This window comes from Nicotiana tabacum, chromosome 19, assembly GCF_000715075.1.
Source record: "Nicotiana tabacum cultivar K326 chromosome 19, ASM71507v2, whole genome shotgun sequence".
NCBI classification, from domain to species: Eukaryota; Viridiplantae; Streptophyta; class Magnoliopsida; order Solanales; family Solanaceae; genus Nicotiana; species Nicotiana tabacum.
In genome coordinates, this window is record NC_134098.1 from 82713920 (window position 1) to 82734403 (window position 20484).

The 20484-nt window shown below is 35.3% G+C and overlaps 1 protein-coding gene across 12 annotated transcripts; it reads right to left on the minus strand.

The window, feature by feature from the left end:
• Positions 1-2157: 2157 nt before the first annotated feature.
• On the minus strand, positions 2158-18759 carry LOC107828313 (rac-like GTP-binding protein 5). 12 transcript variants are annotated; one of them, XM_075238087.1, is made up of 6 exons: positions 18290-18757; positions 14254-14395; positions 13258-13345; positions 13060-13163; positions 3333-3395; positions 2158-2479 (listed from the first exon to the last, which is right to left on the minus strand). In XM_075238087.1, exons 2-6 carry the CDS (start codon positions 14308-14310, stop codon positions 2348-2350), a joined length of 444 nt encoding a protein of 147 aa, XP_075094188.1. In that variant the 5' UTR covers positions 14311-14395; positions 18290-18757; the 3' UTR covers positions 2158-2347. The 12 variants fall into 12 exon arrangements, with proteins under 12 accessions (XP_075094188.1, XP_075094194.1, XP_075094192.1 ...); XM_075238093.1 differs by having other exon boundaries at positions 14254-14400; XM_075238091.1 differs by having other exon boundaries at positions 14254-14414.
• Between the last annotated feature and the right edge of the window lie 1725 nt (positions 18760-20484).

The window sequence follows — 20484 nt, forward strand, 5'->3', positions numbered from 1 at the left end:
ATGATCCACAAATTTGTTATAATGGATATTATGTCATGGCAAATGTCATTAACCATAAATTTGTTATAATGGATATTATGTCATGGCAAATGTCATGAAAATTTGGCCATATTACGTCTTAGTAGCTATAAACGACTTGTGTTCGTAGCAAAGTGGGAAACAAGAGGAAAATATGAGGGTTTCTAAGTGTTTCCAAAAGTGGGCTAAGGCTGGGGCGTTGGCAGGTCTTAGTGTGACAAGATCTATTTGTGATCTTGGCCAGACGAAGTGGGCAGTGAACGGATTGTGTTCATGGCAAAGAGAGGTCCTTTCTATATTTTGTGATTAATGCAAAGGTTGGGTTTTTCCAGTATCTGATGGTGTTCTCTTTATGTTGCTGCCGAATATTGTGGGAAGCCAAACTTGATGAAAAGTTGGCTAAGTGTTGGGAAAGGCTGAGTAACTTGAGTGTCAGGTTGCTGCCTCGCAGTGTCAATCAGGCGCAAAAAAGGGGCCCAAATTGACCCTGTGAAAGATGAGATTAAATGACTTATGATATGAGAAACAGGAATTGTATTTGCTTACACAATTTTGTAAAGTTATAAAGCAGGATCTCCACTGTGTACAGTTCAGGAGTTAGAAGAAACGCTAGGTAGATTTAATGAGTTTAGCTACATAAAGAATGGATGTCATTCTTTTGTCTCTTGACTAATTAAGGACACATTTTTCTACTTCAACAGAAATTGAAGTAATGAACCTTTTTACATCTATTGTTCCATTCTATTCCATATATTTGATGTAATCAATCATTGCAATAAAAAACTTTTTTCTCAACTCTCATGATTTACTAATCAGATGAACTAGAATCTGGTCTTCAAATAATGACATTATGGTCACTACCATATTTGATAAAATGATAACTCAATATGTAGTAGAGCTGCCGCATTGTGGAAGTACTGAGTGCAACTGAATGCAATAGAAAATGATACTTTTCTTGAATATGTACTCAATTTTCTGGCAGTAATAACGTTATGACTTACTCATAATTTTATGGATATTTGTATAACATAGACACAGACATGTTGATAACCAGTAAACATTTCTGTTCTGTACGATTAGTGAAACGAATCTTAAAAATCTTCGGAAATAACTCGGGTAATTCTGATCTGGAAAGTTGATTTAGCATGAGGGACCAAACAAGTTGTTAGATATTGCAGTAAATTTATTTGTAATTGCAGACCAAGTGGTCCAGACCTTAATCATAACAAGACAATTACCTGTTATTATCAGTCTGATCTCGAAAGATCCTGTATTGACAATTACTCAATGTTATCAAGTTGATTTCTAAAGATCCTGTGTTCTCGATCTTTTCATGAAAAACAGTAGGGCAGCAATGGTATATGTATTTGACAATGAGTTGGAAAAAAAAACCATGTGATACCTCATCTGCTATTGTCAATCAACAGTGCAACAAATGCCTCTCCACCAGTGAAATCGTACATATGATTGACTTGTTTGCTCTTAATATTCTTATATAAATGGACACATAGTTTCCATCTGGGGTATGTTTTGGTCCAATGAATCATCATATGGCACCACATCATATTTATGGATTTGATTCTAAGAAATCCTTTGTTCCATGTAGGAGAAAAATGTAGGACCTATTGTTCTTGAACTTATATTAGCTGAAGTAATTAATCATGTCAATTAGTTGAACGACAGGACCATGTGGTTATGAGATTTTACCACTGATGTCCAACCCAAATGGCTCTTCACCACAAGTCATGAGATTTTACGACTTTCCATTTGCTTATATAAACATGTTTTGAGAAGTTCCACACCATCACAGCTATCCACAAAACTAGAGAACTACTCGAAATTTCTCTTCATCCTTTACTCATCTTAAATAAAAGATCATGGCTATCCATATGCCTCGTATTATTATGGATATAGATTTGGTTTGAATATAGCATTTATTATGGATAATTATTTATTCAATTTTAATAAAGTTTTAAATAGATCATATATTCGTCCGTGTCCTTTACTTATATAGTTGTCACGACCCATTTTCTAAACAAGCCGGGACCGGCACCCGATCACTAAACATGATCGAGCGAACCATCTGCGCTTATCAAATCTATCATAACTTCAAACTTTATATGCCACAAGGCACTACTGTAACCAAATACTTTTAATTAATTTAAATATCCAAAATAAACCAACTTCAAAACGTTATTCGTAGTAACTACTGAAATATTACAAGTTTATTATTAAAAACACTTGAATCTTAACCCACCGACTGTGTCTATGAAGCCTCTACTGATAAACTGACGCACTGCTCAGGACATGAGATTTCCTCGCCAGTTCTCTAAGTAAACAAAGAAATAGCTAAATAATGACGACTCAAAGGAGTACTCCACGAACAAAAGCGGAGCTCACTAATAGCACTAGAAGTGAGGGAAGTCCTAACCCGTAGCCTTCTCGCCTGCAAAATCGATGCCTACGTTGTACCGCAGACCAACGTAGGTTCCCAAAAGAGAACGTCAGTACCATCCATTAAACTCAGTGAGTCTCAACGATAGGGGACGAAACTTTAATAACATTTACATTACGAGCAAAGATTCTAAATGCATGTAAAACATAAAGCTTATAAGAACAATTCAAAAATAATTGCATAATAGCAGTTTATGAATATTCTAAAAGAAATTCTCTTATTTTTTTTCTTATAAAAAAAATACTTCACTTTTATACTTTGGGAGTTCCAACTATCCTGACATATTTCTGTCTTAGTCACCGTGTAATCGGCACGGGTTCGATCCTAACCTGATCGAATAGGCCCAATCCACGAGGTGCCACTCGCTTCATGGTTCTCAGCGCTCATGTATCATACCTTACCCCGACTAAGTAAATTCTCAGCAACGAGACCCTCGGATCGTGTGCTCCCTACTTTGGCACAAGTAGTTTCAGGAAGTCAACGCCTTGGTCAGGACTCTCGGCCTAGACGATGACCTCTTCTCAGAATAAAGGATACTCCCAAAAATCTTTTCTTTCTAAAACTTCTTCTTGTGACTTTTCAAGTCTAAATATTTTCTGGAACATCCTATACATACTCATGCTGGTATCCTTAAATGTAAAGCATGGCATAAGAATGAAATAAACATTCAAAAGTATTTTTAAAGATTCTTGCTTCTTCATAAATTTTCAACATGAAAATGGCATATAAGAATAACACAAAAATCTGAAAATTTATGCACATATATCATAATAAATCATCTAAACTTCAATTCATCAAACACCTTCTATGTGTGCTTTTGTGAGTTAAACCAATTTAGTATAGGGTTATATCAACTCACCTCAAAACTCCTTGAGCCAATACGCAGGCCCCAGTCCAATTTATACCCATCAAACAATTGATTCTACACAACCAGTGCATTTTAATTAATTTTAAAGTTTCACACCTAAATATAAAATTTAATTTTGATACAGAGAAAGAAGGGAATTAACTATTCAATTCTTACCTACCACTACTTTAGGATAATTGACAATAGAAAATTTTATATACCTGAGTTCAAGAATTAGTGATTTGTAAAGAACCCTAGAATTTTCGTTGCCTACGTGTGTAAGTTCCGTAGCCTTTGTGCTTGCTTCTGAACAGAACAATGTTCTGTTTCTCTATTTCGAATTAGGCTTTTTAGCCTTCCGCCTGTGAATGAACAGAGGTTTGTTCGATTAAGGCTTTAAGCCTTTTGTGTGTGTGAGAAACAAAATGCTTTTTGTTTTCTTAAAGGCATTAAGCCCTTTGTTTTCCTTACAATTCCTACTTTATGGGTTAGTCACGTGACTCCCTTTTTTTTGTTTTATTGCCTTCTCTTTTTTTTTGACTTAACTAGTATTTAATTATACCCATTGTTAAAAAATTAATAATATTAAAATTATTAATATTCCCCTAATTGTATATCCAATTATTTATAAATAGAGAAGTAACTCAAAAGTAAATCACAAGGGTTTAAATTCGTAATAGAAGTATAATTTAAGGGAAAAAAATTTAAATTCTATATTTAGCGTGTCTTGAAACTTTTATAGATTTGAGGAGTGTTACAATCTTTCCTCCTTAAAAACATTCATCCTCGAATATTGCTAGGGCCTTACTCTTAAGCTAACAATCATTCCTTAGGTCCTTGAACTTTTTAAGTTTTCTTAGCACTACTCACTTTTCCAATGGACTCAAAATTTTGGCTAACTCCCTAAATTTTTAAAAATTTCGGCAAAGTCTTCTCTGTAAATTGGAGTATCCAAAAACATATCCCTGTCACCAATACTACAACTACACCAACAACAACTAAATATACCATAACAGGCCATTCATAGGCACCATACACAACTCATAAACTAATTACTCACACTCCGGCAAGGAGGTACTACAATAACCAACCAAAATCTAAAGCTTAACACTTCTGCAAAAAATAAATAACTTTAATGAATTAAATATACTCTAGCATGGCACTAAATTATTAAATGACTAAATATACTCTGACCGAAACTAAATTTCTTCAACAACTAAGTATAATCTAACAAGGACATAAACACATGCTAACTTGTATTTAATAAATAAAATATAAATGCCAAACCAAACCTAGGTTCACATACCTTTTTCCTCAAATAAATATGGATATTTCTTCCTCATATCTTCCTCGACCTCCCACGTAGCCTCTTTTGAATCATGATTACTCCACAAAACTTTTACCGATGCTATATCTTTTGTTCTCAACTTTCTTACTTGCCTATCGAGAATTTCTATAGGTACCTCTTCATAAGTCAAGCCTTCTTTAATTTCAATGGTATCGGCAGGTATTATATGCGACTCATCATGAATGTACTTTCTAAGCATAGACACATGAAAGACAGGATGAACAGAGGACAACTCAACGGGCAACGCTAGCTCATAAGCCACGTTTCCCTTCTTTTTTATAATCTCATAAGGTCCAATAAATCTAGGACTAAGTTTTCTCTTCTTACCGAACCTCATAACTCCTTTCATTGGTGAAACTTTCAAAAACACTTGTCACCAACCATGAACTCTAAGTCACGATGCCTCTTGTCAGAATAGGACTTTTGAAGACTCTGAGCCGCTTTCAATCTTTCTCTGATTAGCTGGACTTTATCTAAGGCCTCACAAACAAACTCTGGACCAATCAACGGCACCTCTACTGGGTCAAACCAACCCACTGGAGACCTACATCTTCGCCCATGCAACGCTTCATAAGGAGCCATACCAATGCTGGCCTGATAGCTGTTATTGTAAGCAAATTCTATAAGTGGCAAGTGATCATCCCAATTACCTCCAAAATCTATAACACATGCTCGCAACATATCTTCAAGAGTCTGAATGGTCCTTTTTGCCTGACCATCGGTCTGTGGATGGAAAGCGGTGCTCAAATTGACCTTGGTACCAAATCTTTTCTGAAATGCCTGCCAAAAATGTGCCGTGAACTGAGGGCCTCTATCAGATATGATTGAAACTGGAGTACCATGCAATCTGACTATTTCTTTGATGTACAAATGTGCATACTGCTCTGCGGAATCTGTCGTCTTTACTGGTAGGAAATGTGTGGACTTTGTTAGTCGATCTACAATAACCCAAATTGAATCATGCTTAGAGTATGTGCGAGGTATACCTACTACGAAATCTATATTAATCATCTCCCATTTCCACTGTGGTATCTCTATATCTTGAGCTAGGCCATCAGGCCTCTGATGCTCGACTTTGACTTGCTGGCAATTCAAATATTTAGCCACATGATCTGCTACTTGCTTCTTCATGCCTTTCCACCAATACAACTCTTTCAAGTCCAGATACATTTTGGTAGCACCTGGGTGGATAGAGTATCTCGAACTATGAGCTTCTTCCATTATGGCCTTCCTAAGACCATCTACATCAGGCACACATAACCGATATTCAACTTCAAAACTCTGCCACTTGCTAGAGTGAAAGCAGTGATTTCTTTATTTCTGACTCCTTCTTTTAACTTCACTAAATACAGATCTTCGTCTTGCTTAGCCTTAATATGCGTAACAAGAGAGGATTGCGCTAAGGCAAAAGCAGTTATACCCCCTTCTTAGGTCTCATCCAATCTAATTCCATCATTTGCTAGTTTTTGAATTTCTCGACCCAAAGTTCGCCTTTGTACTGCAAGATGGGCCAGGACACCCATTGACTTCCTGCTAAGTGCATCTGCTACCACATTAGCTTTGCCCGGGTGATAAAGGATATTGATGGTATAATCTTTCAATAGCTCGAGCCACCTTCTTTGTCTCAAATTTAATTCTTTTTGCTTGAAAATATACTGGAGGCTTTTGTGATTTGTAAACACTTCAGAATACTCGCCATAAAGGTAGTGTCTCCATATCTTTAATACAAATGCCCGTAGCGAGTTCTAAAGGTTGTTTTAGATATATCCTCTTCTCTGATTCTCAACTGGCGGTACCCCGACCTCAAGTCTATCTTTGAAAAGTACTTTGCACCCTAAAGTTGATCAAATAAATCATCAATTCTTGGAAGTGGGTACTTGTTCTTAATGGTAACTTTATTCAACTGCCGATAGTCGATGCACATTCTGAGAGACCCATGCTTATTCTTGACAAACAGGACCGGGGCACCCCACGGTGAAACACTCGGTCTGATGAAACCCTTTTCAAGAAGGTCTTTCAACTGTTCTCTTAACTCATTAAGTTCTGCTGGAGCTATCCTATAAGGACGTATAGATATGGGCTGAGTGCCTAACATGAGATTGATGCCAAAGTCTATGATTCTTTCAAGAGGAAGTCCGGGAAGGTCATCTGGGAAAACTTCTGGGAATTCTCTAACAACTGGCATAGACGGAAGAGCTGGTGGTTCTGATTCTGGATTAATGATGTGAGCCAAATAGGCAAGACACCCCTTACTGATCATTCGTTGTGCTTTAAGGTAAGAAATAAACTTACCTACAAGCGATGCTGAACTACCCTTCCACTCTAAGACTTCTTCATTTGGAAATTGAAACCTGACTAACTTGGCACGACAATCGAATATGGCATAGCAGGAAGATAACCAATCCATACCTATGATCACATCGAAATCCACCATTTCTAACTCTATGAGATCGGCCTCGGTGCTGCGACCTTGGACTGAAACTATACAGCCTCTATAGACTCTTGTGACTTTCACTAACTCGCCAATTGGAGTAGATACTAGGAATGGCTTACTAAGTTGTTTAGGTTCTAGCCCGAGGTTAATTGCAAAGTATGGAGTCAGATATGAAAATGTTGAACCAAGATTAATTATGGCATAAGCATTATGTGAGCAGACTAAAAGTATACCTGTAATAACTTCTGCATATGCCTCTGCACTCTGACGATCAAGTGTAGTAAACAAACGGGGTTGTCCCCTTCCTTGAGTAACTCGATTTGCACCTCTGCCTACCCCATACCCGATCTGATTATGAGAACCACGAGCCTGAGGTGGTGCAACTGCAGTAGCTGAGGAACCAGAAGGATGAGTTGATCCACCACTGAAATTACGTCGCAACTTTGGGCAGTTGGCCTTTATATGACCAATGTCTCCACAATGTTAGCAACCATGAAACTCGAGCTTGCACTGACCTGAATGTTGCCGCTTACATGTTCCACAAAGACCTTGTTGGTATGAATGTTGCTCAGCATGACTCAGGCTATGTGAGGATGATGTCCTAAAATTCTGATTCTGGCGAGACTGGTTTCCATAACTCTGAGTACGTCTGAAGGAAGACCCACCACCTCACTGATGACTGGACTGAGCTGGTGCTAATAACTCCTTATTAGAGGAATCCCTTCCACTTTTGCTGGATGTACCATTAAACTTTTCCACTGTCCGGGCTTTCTTGTTATGCTCTTTTTCTTCTCTCCTTTGTTGTCTGTCTTTTTCTAAGTGCTTGGCGAATCCCACAACAGAGGAGAAGGTTGTCATCCCTACTGTTGCAGCTACTGTCGTATCTTTAATGTGGTAAGCTAAACCGCCAACAAACCTGCGAATCTTTGCTTTTTCTGTCTTAACCATGTGAGGAGCATGCTTAGCTAACCTTATGAATTCCATATAGTACTCTTGCACACTTTTATTCCCTTGCTCGAGCTGTTCGAACTCTGTAGCCTTAGCTTCCCTATCCTCTTTCGGGATAAATTTAGCCATGAAGGCCTCTTCAAATTCTTCCCAAGTAGGTAGACCATCATCTTCATCTCTTTCCTTTTTGCACATATCAAACCAAGCGCCGGCCACATCTTTAAGCTGGTAAGCAGCTAGCTCCACAGCTTCATCATCAAATGCTTTCATCGCTCGGAGGGCTTTCTTGACACCCTCCAGCTACAACATTGGATCTTCATCAGCTATAGAACCATGGAACAATGGAGGACTCAACTTCAAAAGTTCATTCACTCTCGAGGACTCAGAATTGTGCTGTCTATTTGATTGAGGTGGAATCTCATCTCTTCTCTCGTTCTGGTTGGCCATGAAGGCTTTAAACATCTCCATAGCACTGTTTACAGCATTAAACATCTGACCCACCTCTGGAGATATAGCTGGTTGAGCAGGAGCTGCTGTTGGGGGCTGCACTGGATCCTGAGATACTGGATCATCATGCTCCACCCCTTCTTCATGTTCAACCCAGGATACTTGAACCCCCTTTGTGGATTTACCCTTCCTTTTCTGAGTTGAAACCTTCTTAGTTTTACCTTGAGCCACAATAATAGCAATAGTTTCTTGAGCAGCATCCTGAGTGTCGGTGTCAGAGTTGCGAGTACGAGCCATTTCTGTGAGTTTTGGAGAAACGAATACATTAGATAATTTCTTAGAGGTAGGCTCTACTGTACGATCTAAAGTATGAAAAAAAATGAGACTTTTCCTAAATGCTTGTAGCCTCCTGTTTATAAGTATGGCGCACTTCATACCCATAAACAAGACTCTACTAACATGGCTTCATAGACCCCTAGGACTCCATAAACCTGAAACTCTGATACCAAGTTTGTCACGACCTATTTTCTGAACAAGCCGGGACCGGCACTCGATCACTAAACATGACCGAGTGAACCATCTGCGCTTATCAAATCTATCATAACTTCAAACTTTATATGCCACAAGGAACTACTGTAACCAAATACTTTTAATTAATTTAAATATCTAAAATAAACCAACTTTAAAACGTTATTCGTAGTAACTACTGAAATATTACAAATTTATTATTAAAAACACCTGAATCTTAACCCACCGACTGTGTCTATGAAGCCTCTACTGATAAACTGACGCAATGCTCAGGACATGAGATTTCCTGGCTAGTTCTCTAAGTAAATAAAGAAATAGCTAAATAATGACGACTCAAAGGAGTACTCCACGGACAAAAGCGGAGCTCACTAATAGCACTGGAAGTGAGGGAAGTCCTAACCCGTAGCCTTCTCGCCTGCAAAATCGGTGCCTACGTTGTACCGCATACCAATGTAGGTTCCCAAAAGAGAATGTCAGTACCATTCATTGTACTCAGTGAGTCTCAACGATAGGGGACGAAACTTTAATAACATATACATTACGAGCAAAGATTCTAAATGCATGTAAAACATAAAGCTTATAAGAATAATTTTAAAATAATTGCATAATAGCAGTTTATGAATATTCTAAAAGAAATTCTCTTCTTTTTCTTCTTATAAAAAAAATACTTCACTTTTATACTTTAAGAGTTTCAACTATCCTGACATATTTTTATCTTAGTCGTCGTGTGATCGGCACGAGTTCGATCCCAACCTGATCGAATAGGCTCAATCCACGAGGTGCCACTCACTTCATGGTTCTCAGCGCTCATGTATCATACCTTATCCCGGCTAAGTAAATTCTCAGCAACGAGACCCTCGGCTCGTGTGCTCCCTACTTTGGCACAAGTAATTTTAGGAAGTCAACGCCTTGGTCAAGACCCTCGGCCTGGACGATGACCTCTTCTTAGAATAAAGGATACTCCCAAAAAAATTTTTTTTCTAAAACTTCTACTTGTGACTTTTCAAGTCTAAATATTTTCTGGAACATCCTATACATACTCATGCTGGTATCCTTAAATGTAAGGCATGGCATAAGAATGAATTAAATATTCAAAAGTATTTCTAAAGATTCTTGCTTCTTCATAAATTTTTAACATGAAAATGGCATATAAGAATAACACAAAAATCTAAAAATTTATGCACATATATCATAATAAATCATCTAAACTTCAATTCATCAAACGCCTTTTTTATTATTATTAAAACTCACCTTGACGGTGGGGGTTTAGGCATAACCCCAAATCTGTATATTAGCATCCAAAATGAGAACACATGAAGAAGGGGGACATAAAACCTTACCTCTCCATCCACATCAAGTAAATCCTAAGTGTGGATCGTACACCTTTGCGGAGTGCAATTGGTTGACTAAGAGGAGACAAATCCGCAGTAGGTGCAGAATCTGATGCGGGGCGTGAATCACCTGGGCCTGATGCTGGATGTGGACGACGATGATAAGTCAAGAATGGTGGAGCTGCAGAAGGTTGAACTGGATTATGTGGAGAAACTGGAGCTATAGGTGGTGGAGCTACAACCGGAATTGTAGGTGGTGGAACTGGAGCTATAGGTGGTGGAGCTACAACTTGAGTTGTAGGTGGTGGAGCTGGAGTGACTGAATCTCCAAAAGATGAAACTGGTAGTACCTCAGAAATATCTAAGTGATGACCTGAACCTGTGAAGTATGATTGGGTTTCAAAGAAGGTAACATCAGCGGACATAAGGTACCGCTGGAGGTCAGGAGAGTAGCATCGATACCCCTTTTGTGTTCTCGAGAAACCCAGAAATACGCACTTAGCACGAGGAGCTAACTTATCTGTTCCTGGAGTAAGGTTATGGACAAAACAAGTGCTTCCAAAGATACGGGGTGGAAGAGAGAACAAAGGTAAGTGGGGAAACAAGACAGAGAATGGAACTTGGTTCTGGATAGCTGAAGATGGCATACGATTAATAAGATAGCAAGATGTAAGAACGGCATCCCCCAAAAACGCAACGGAGCATGAGATTGTATGAGTAGGGTACGAGCAGTTTCAATAAGATGTCTATTTTTTCTTTCAGCTACCCCATTTTGTTGAGATGTGTACGGACAAGATGTTTGATGAATAATCCCATGAGATTTCATAAACTGCTGAAATGGGGAAGACAAATACTCTCGGGCATTATCACTACGAAATGTGCGAATAGAAACCCCAAATTGATTTTGAATTTCAGCGTGGAAGGTCTGGAAAATAGAAAACAGCTCAGATCGATTTTTTATCAAAAATATCCAAGTGCACCTAGAATAATCATCAATGAAACTAACAAAGTAGCGGAATCCTAAGGTGGAACTGACCCGACTAGGACCCCAAATATCTGAATGGACTAAAGTAAAAGGTGACTCTGCTCGATTATCAAGACGTCGAGGGAAATGGGAGCGGGTATGCTTACCAAGCTGACATGACTCACACTCTAGAGCTGACAAGTGAGATAAACCAGATACCATTTTCTGAATTTTTGACAAACTGGGATGTCCCAACCGTTTATGTAATAAATCTGGTGAATCAGTAACAGGACAAGTTGTAGAAGGAAGACAAGATGTGAGTCCATGTGATTTAGCAAGGATAAGGTAATAAAGTCCGTTTGATTCACGCCCGGTACCAATGATCCGCCCCGTACTGCGTTCCTGTATAAAAACATGGTCATCAAGAAATAAAACAGCGCATTTAAGTGATTTGGCTAAGCGACTAACAGCTATGAGATTAAAAGGACTATTGGGAACATAAAGGACTGAATCTAAAGGTAAGGAAGGAAGTGGGCTTGCTTGACCTATTGCAGTTGCCATGGTTTGAGACCCATTGGCCATTGTGACTTTTGGAAGAGATTGAGAATACGAAATAGTAGTGAAAAGAGATTTGTTACCAGAAATATGATCTGATGCACCTGAATCAATGACCCAAAACTCAGAGGATGAAGATTGGGAGAAACAAGTCACGCTATTACCTGTTTGAACAACAGAAGCTATCTCAGACGATGTCTGCTTACATGCTTTATACTGAAGGAACTCAATATACTCTGCTAAAGAAACCATCCGACTATTCAAAGCAGTGGTCCCCATGTCGCTACAATTTGTAGTAGTAGCTGAAGAAATAGCTTGAAAAATACTGTTTACAGCAGGAAAACAGAACACTGTTCTGCGCCGGAACACTGTTCACGCCAGAAACACTGTAGCTCGCCGGAAAATTCCAAAGTTGTCGGAATTTGTTGTAAACAGGATGGATAGACTCGGAATTCCTTTGTGAGCAAGCTGTCCTGAAGAAATATTTTTAAAAAATGGCCAGAAAAGTCACTGTTCACGCCGGAAAAATATAAAAATGGCCGGAATTTGATTTGAATTAGATGGGTAGGCTCGGAATTTTGAGGAGAACACACTGTCCTGAAGAAGCTTCGCGAAAAAATGGCCGGAAAGTGGCCGGAACTCTCGCCGGAAAAGTTGTTTCCGGCGCGTGGAGGAGCGTGGCGGCTTTTCTGCCGGATAAAATTTCAAGGGGTTGGTAGTCGGAGGGTGATCTACCTGATGGTGGTGTTGGTTTTAGCACAACACCGACAGAAAGTGACTTTCACTTAGACAAGCCTTAGGTCACCGGAAAAATTACACGATGACTAAGTTCTTTCTTCCCGGTTAACGCTGGAATGACGCACAGCGATCTTTTCTCACTAATGCTCTGATACCATGTGAGAAGGCACGGGAGAAAATATGTTATTGATATTGGATGATAAATACAATACAAGAGATCCCTATTTATAGCTATACACTACAAGGAGATATTACTCCTCTTCCAATGTGGGACAAGACTACACTATACATATCTATAAACTAACACAAGCCAATGTTATTCATGGACTTACTTCAACTTAATGGGACCGACAGGTTTCATTAATGTTCCCACAAGTTCATCTCCCGGCCAAGTACAGCAAAAAAAAAATTGAAAGTTAGAGGCAGGATGCAGGAGAGGAACTCACCTTTTTGGAGACATTTTCATAGCTCGCTTTGCTAATGAGAGAAAACGCCAGTATAAATACATCTGCCTCAGGATAGCTCAACGGTCTTAATCTATCCTCCTGACCTGTTCAATAAAAAAGTAGAGGCAGTTGACATGTGCGCCACGTGGCAAGGGACAAAAGAAAAGGCTGAAAATGTCATGTGGGGAAATATTTTACCTGCAGTATCCCACAGCCCCAGATAGACAGTGCTCCCATCGACAACCACATTTGCACTAAAATTGTCGAATACAGTTGGGACGCAATCCTGTTTGCAATGCAGCAGACAATTACCAAACATGAGCAATGCACGCACCACTCACATAAATATAACTAGAACTTATAATCAACTTTTTTATTAAAGTTTTTAAAGCACTTTCACTCTAACAAGTGACATCTTCGATTAAAAACCCAGTATCAAGTTAGAAACTGAGCTATTATTTTATAACGAGTATCTTAGTTTGGTTTTTGTGATGTTTATTCCATCTTCCATGAGAGTTCTAATACTTACTTTTTTCTATTCATACTCCATCCATTACTTACTTTTTTCTATTCATACTCCATCCATCTGATGCCTTTAGTTTATAAGAGTATTTATCTTTTTGCATTTAAGAGAAAAGGGGTATCTTTTATGCAAGTTATCACTGATGCACAGCAAAAACAGAAGACAACCTTTTGTTGGTTTGTCAACCAACTTGACAAGAAGCTCGTTAAGCCTGCGTTCACCAAGACAATATTCAAGATGTAGTTTCGGCTCCCTTTCCCTAGACTACATGTCTCATGGTTTTCAAACACCCCCACCCAAAAAAAAAACATAAAACTCTAGTCTATAATGGTAGAAAATCAGTTTTCTTTCCCTTAAAAATAGCCAAAAGATCCATGTTTTGTGGTAATTGGAAGTAAACGTAAAACAACCCACTCTGAGACCGGGTGCCAAATTGATTAAGCAAGTCATGATTCAAGAAAAAAGGTCGTTTTACTGAGAATAACTAGCTTAATTTGTTCTTTTGGGCGATAAATAGAAAGAGCATAATTTGGTCTTATTCAACAAAAAAAAAATCCAACTGAAAAGAAAATTAGAGCCAAGTATCACAACAGATAGGATCAAAAGAAAATGCCTGACAAATGTTTGACAAAATGCATAAAAGAGAGATAGAGAGGTAAACAAGTACCTACAGTGGGAAAAGTGTCGTCGCCAACGGTGACACACTTTATGAACCTAGACGCACTCATTCTTCAAAACCTTCTTACAATTTCTTAGCTTCTTCTTTTACCCAAAATCTCTTCGTTTTTTCTGTGTGCGTATATCCCTCTCCACCTACTCTTCAACCAAGGAGCTGTTTGTTGTTAGTTAAAGTAGAAGTAAAATCCCAAAATGTTAATATAAACCCTACGAGGATCGAATGGGGAAAATAACACAATACCCAACTCAACAGCCACATTCATGGATGTAGAGAGACATAAATAAAGAAATAAAAATTTCACCTTTATGACACAGAAGTGATGATTTTAATATGAAAGAGGGAAAGAAGAATGGATATGAACAGAGAGAGTTAAAGGAAGAAAGCCAGAAGATAGAAAAAGACATAGCAGAAAATGGAAATGAAGAAAAGCTCAAACCAGCTACAGAAAAAGACTTTGGATTTTAATTTTTTTGTGTAGTAAATAAAGACAGCTATTTTCCGCTTTGAGATGCCACTTATATCATCCTATCTTTTATCGCCACATAAACGATCCCTTTCTTTTTCTTTTTTTAGGTTTTCTAATTTTTCGAACCAATTTTTATTTGAAATAATCCCCACAGAAGTGGTGATTTTTATTATAATTAGTTATAACCATTAAAGTTTATGGGTTTAAATGTACTATTGATGATCTTTCACATGATAGGTGTGTAGGGGTGAACATAGGTCTGATTGATTCGGATTTTTCAATTATCAAATCAAATCAATGGTGTCGACTTTTTAAATTTATAAACCAAACCAACAAAGTCGGGTTTTCGGGTTTTTTTCGGTAAAGTCTTCATAGCATAAAATATGTAACTTGTGCTCCAAATATTTCTTAAATCCTAGTAAAATACAACTATATATGTATTTTTCAAGAAACTAACACAATAATATGAGATAAGTCATAGCATTATACTAAAATATTCAATAACAAAGATAAAATAATAAAATTACATAAAATAAATATTATTAATTAATAAGTCATAATAAAAATTAACATAATCTAAAAATACTATATAGGTCATGCTAAAATAAGTATAGCAAATAAGTACTAATATTAATTACATAACTAAGCACTAAAGAAAAAAATAAACTAAGTTATGTATTTTCATTATAAACCAATATAAAACTAAAATTATTATCCAACACTATCGTCATTACTAGTATTGAATTGAATTTCTTTTGTTAGCATTAGTATTGATTTGAATTTTGTTTGAGTTACTAAATTTATGGGCTTTAAGATTTATTTACCATATAAAAATGTTAAGTCTAAACTTGAAATAATACGTTAAAAGATAAAACTGTGAAAAAATTTAAGAAATATTTATAAATTACATTACAATAAATATTTATAGTATAAAATATTTTTAAAAATTATATAAATATACTATCGGGTTTGTTTGGTTTCGATTTGACTTTTTTTAGTTAAACCAAATCAATTATGGTCGGAGTTTATTTTTCAATATCAAACCAAATCAATCCAAACCACATCGAATTTTTTCCGGTTTTACTCGAATTATCAGTTTGGTGCGATTTATCGGTTTTCTTTGTACAAGTTCGATCGTTCCCATCACTTCTTACTTAATGGTTAGGTCCGAATTCTACCATGGAGCTCAATTTGAGATTGGTTATCGAGTCAATGTGTGCCTAATTTTCAGTCTATATTTTTCTTATCCTTTTCTCGTGTGTAAGAGAACTTTATTTTTAAGAAGCATGTGAACTTACCCTTTGCACAAACTGGGTTGACTAAGAAGGATAAGGGAAGTAACCTCACCTGTTCATTATTTGAAAATGAATTTTTAATTTTACAACTTGTATATCAGTATACATTATTTCAAGCAAGATGTCAAATAAATTGAGTACTTTTTTCTCTTAATAGTAACGGTTAAAAGGTAAAAGTGGCCTCTTAATATAAGGTTACATGTGTAATTTTTCATATTTTAAAAGATTTGTATGAAGAAATAAATGTCTCATCCTAAAAGTGCGAAATGCAAAATAGAGTAATAAATTTAACAATATTAAATGCATGATAAATTGATGTTATTTTGTGTTTTAAGAGAATTTGCATTTATGTGAAACTTAAAGAGTAATTAATCATTATGGAAACGTTTTGTTTTCGAGTTTTTTACATTGTTAGTCTCTTATAAAATAGTATTCAAATTAATATCATAATTTTTGGTTTATTATAACAATAGCATATTGTATAACAAACGTAGCATATTGTAACCGTTAATTCCTTAACTCTTTCCCATAACTAGGGGTACGTATAGATTCTTATTAAGTATCTTAATTATCTTTCTCTCTCGTCCATAAATCATATTTCTCTTTCCTATTCAAAATCCTAAAGCGCTTTTTCTATCTTATTTAAGAATCTCGTAAAAAAAACTCAGCTTCTCCTATTTTCTTTCTCTTCATAAAACTAATTAAAAAATAAAAAAGCAACCCTTTCTAATTTTTAAATAGACCAGAAATATTTTCTAAATAAAATACGAAGATGAACATATAAGCATATACATTATACAATTATTATACATGTTATATAATTAAACATTTTTCTAACTAAATTTACAATGTACTAGAATTATTTCATAAATATTTAACGTGTATATAAACTTACACATTTTTTTTATCTATTCTATAAATATACTAGGAATATTTTTTAAATAACGTGGATAAACATGCACATATACAATGTATAACCACATATTTTTTAAATTAAAATTTATATTCTGTTATATTTGAATATAACATTTGGTATCTTTCTATAATAAGTTTAAATATTTATGTTATATTTTTAGTATAAATTTTTCATAATAAATTTAAAAATACTTTAAGCCATGATTTTCTCTTCCTTTTCACTATTTTCTCTCCCTTCCATAAAATTAACCCCTAATGAAATGAAAGGCTTTATCGAAAGTGAAGCATTCATGAATCATTTCTATACTTTATATATAATAGTAATATTATATAGTAATATTTTACACAACTATAATGTGCCTTAAATATATAATATTTATACAATAAATATATGGTATATTTTATATTATAAAATTTAATATCCCGAAAATACATCGTGTATATTTATCATATTGAATTTTATATATATATATATATATATATATATATATATATATATATATATATATATATAAATAAATTTATTTTAATTTATACTTCATAATATACTTATTAAGTAATGGGTCCATTGACTCGGGTAGAAGCTGTTAGGCATTCAGCGAGTCTCGTAACTAGTACGATTCATACTTGATCAAATTGGCTTTTACGAATATTCTAATTGAGGCAAAACACACAAAGAAAACAAACACAAAGAGGTTCACTAGCATATACTAATGCTTCCTCGAAGGAACGTCCGTCTTTAATTACATGTGGTTCGGGGTATTCCTGGATAAAAAATATTTACAAAGTCTACAAAATATAAACTAAAGTAATAACCTCTCACCTCGAATAAAAGAAAAGAAAATGCCTAAAGTTTGCCTACGGGAGTGTGGTTGACCTAAGTATGCTACGAAATATCAAATTCATGAGAGTAAGAATAAAAGAGGGACAAAATTATCTAAGCCCAGTTTCCTCCACGTTTTAAAAGCTAACTCCCACAACCGAAACAACTAGAATTCCATTCAATCTACTTAATTATGTTAATTTAATTATTTATTTATTTTGCCATCAAAGTAGTAACTATGAGGTTATAAACATTTTATCTCTAAATGAAACAGTGAAACAAAGAATTAGATACTCATTTTTACTGCATCAAAACCCACCCGAACAGATTAAACAAAACGATAACAAAAACGATGACCAATAGAACGAAACGGAGTGCGCAAGTATTACTGAGACACCCCAAACAGAACAATAAAATATCAACTCAAACGATCAACAAGATAGAGAAGCAACAATCAGCGAAACAAAGGAAAGCATGTACGATATTAAGCAAAACAACAGAATAAGGGAGAAATAGACCTCAAATGAACCTGAAATTTAATTGTTTGATAGTTTGGCAACGCAATGGGACAGAATCGCGAACTAGATCTCCACCAAAATTGAAGAACGAGGCCTGGACCGGAAAATCGAATGGAGACCTCGAACAGGTGGAGATTGACCGAACCCCAACCTTGCCGACGAACTCGAATCCTACTCAAACAAGAGAGTACCGAAGCACAAAGAGTAGACCAAAACTCTGCGTTCAGATCTTTCGGAGTTGTGCGGCGTAACTTATCGAGCCTTGTTGCTCTGTTTTTGGAGAGACGAAGAGGAACAAAATATGGTTATGGTGTTTTCGGTGGTGAAGGAGACGAATTGGTGGTTGACCGGCGGAACAGAGATGAGGGACGGTGGCTTCTGAGGCTGGGATCTATATATAAGAAAAGGGATTTCAACTTGGAGAGGAAGGAATACGTGCGCACAAGGGGAAAAAACGTGTTGTCCCCTCAAAAGAAAAATGCCAAAATTAAAATTGTGATAAAAAGGAATCAAATTCGGCAAAAGGTCCAAATATACCCTTGTATTTTTGAAAATATCTAAGAATACCATTCGTTATACTATTGAGCTATATATACCCTTCTCGTTATACTATTGAGCTATATATACCCTTCCCGTCATACTTTGGAACAAATATACCCTTATTTTGGATGGAGTGCTATGTGTCAGCACCAGATGAAAACGACCCATTTCTTTTTTTTACCCGATCCGTTTTAAAAAACCCACCACCCGACCCGTTTTAAAATTCACTTTTTTTAAAGCATATATTTTGTAAAAACTGAATTTTTTTTTGTTGTAAAAACTGAAGAAAAAAAAAGAAATTTACAAAATATATATTTTTAAGTCTTTTCAATTTTTTTAAAGTATTTGTTTTGTAAAAACTGAAGAAAAAAAAAAGATTTTGTAAAATATTTTTATTTTTTTAAAAACTAATGCATATGTAGTCCACTGCTTTAGAAGAGTCTTTTTTTTCAGTTTTTTAAAAAAATATTTTTTTCTTCAATTTTTACAAAAAAATACTTTAAAAAAACTGAAAAGACTTAAAAATATATCTTTTGTAATTTTTTTTTTTAATTTTTACAGAATATATATTTTTCAATTTTTAAAGTATTTTAAATTTTTACAAAAATAATATTTTAAAAAAACTGAAAAGACTTAAAAATATATATTTTGCAAATTCTTTTTTTTTTTCAGTTTTTACAAAAAGAAATTCAAGTTTTTACAAAATATATGCTTTAAAAAAATTGAATTTTAAAACGGGTCGGGTGGTGGGTTTTTTAAAAAGGATCGGGTAAAAAAAGAAATGGGTCGTTTTCATCTCGTGCTAACACTGGCACTCCATCCAAAATAAGAGTATATTTGTTTTAAAGTATGACGGGAAGAGTATATATAGCCCAATAGTATAACGAGAGGTATTTTTAGATTATTTTCGAAAATATATGATATATTTGGCCCTTTAACGATTCTGTTATGATGGAAGGAGGGCACGTGATTTTGAGAGAGAATATATGGAGGAAAATCAATTTAGAAGAATAAGAGAATTAAGGTAAGGATAAAATATAGGGGCCACGTAGGAGATTTACAACTACAATTATTTGATTCTCTTTCCACCTTCTTTTCTTTCTTCTTTGATTTTTCCTTTTGCTTTTCACGTTCTTTGCTTCTTTCTTTTTTTCATTCATTTTTTCTTCTTTTCTTCTAAAGTTGGATAATAAAATGAAGTAAAATAAAAAATTCATAAAATACTAATTTATCTAGGATAACGAAAAATATCAAAAGGAGACATAAAGTTACTATATTAATAAAATTTAAATACTACTCAATATATACTAAAACCTATAATTTTAAACTACAGTAAGTAAATATAAAATATCAATACTATTTTTTTGTATTTTTAATTTTATGAAAAGTAAGATAAACTAAAAGTAACTAGATAAAATATCAATGAGCTAAAATAAAAGAAAATATTTTTGTAGTTTTTATTTTTGTGATAAAATAAAGCGAAAGAGTCAAAACTAGTTAAAATAGCGATATTAGACCTAAAATAATTTTCTTAACACTAAAAAGTGTAAAATTTTGAGGAGGTTCCAAAATTACATGTCTGCAGAGAGCTTACCATTATTTCGTTCATGCATTCTTTTTATAAAGACATTAACGTAATGGAGCAAGTCACGTAACAAACCAAACT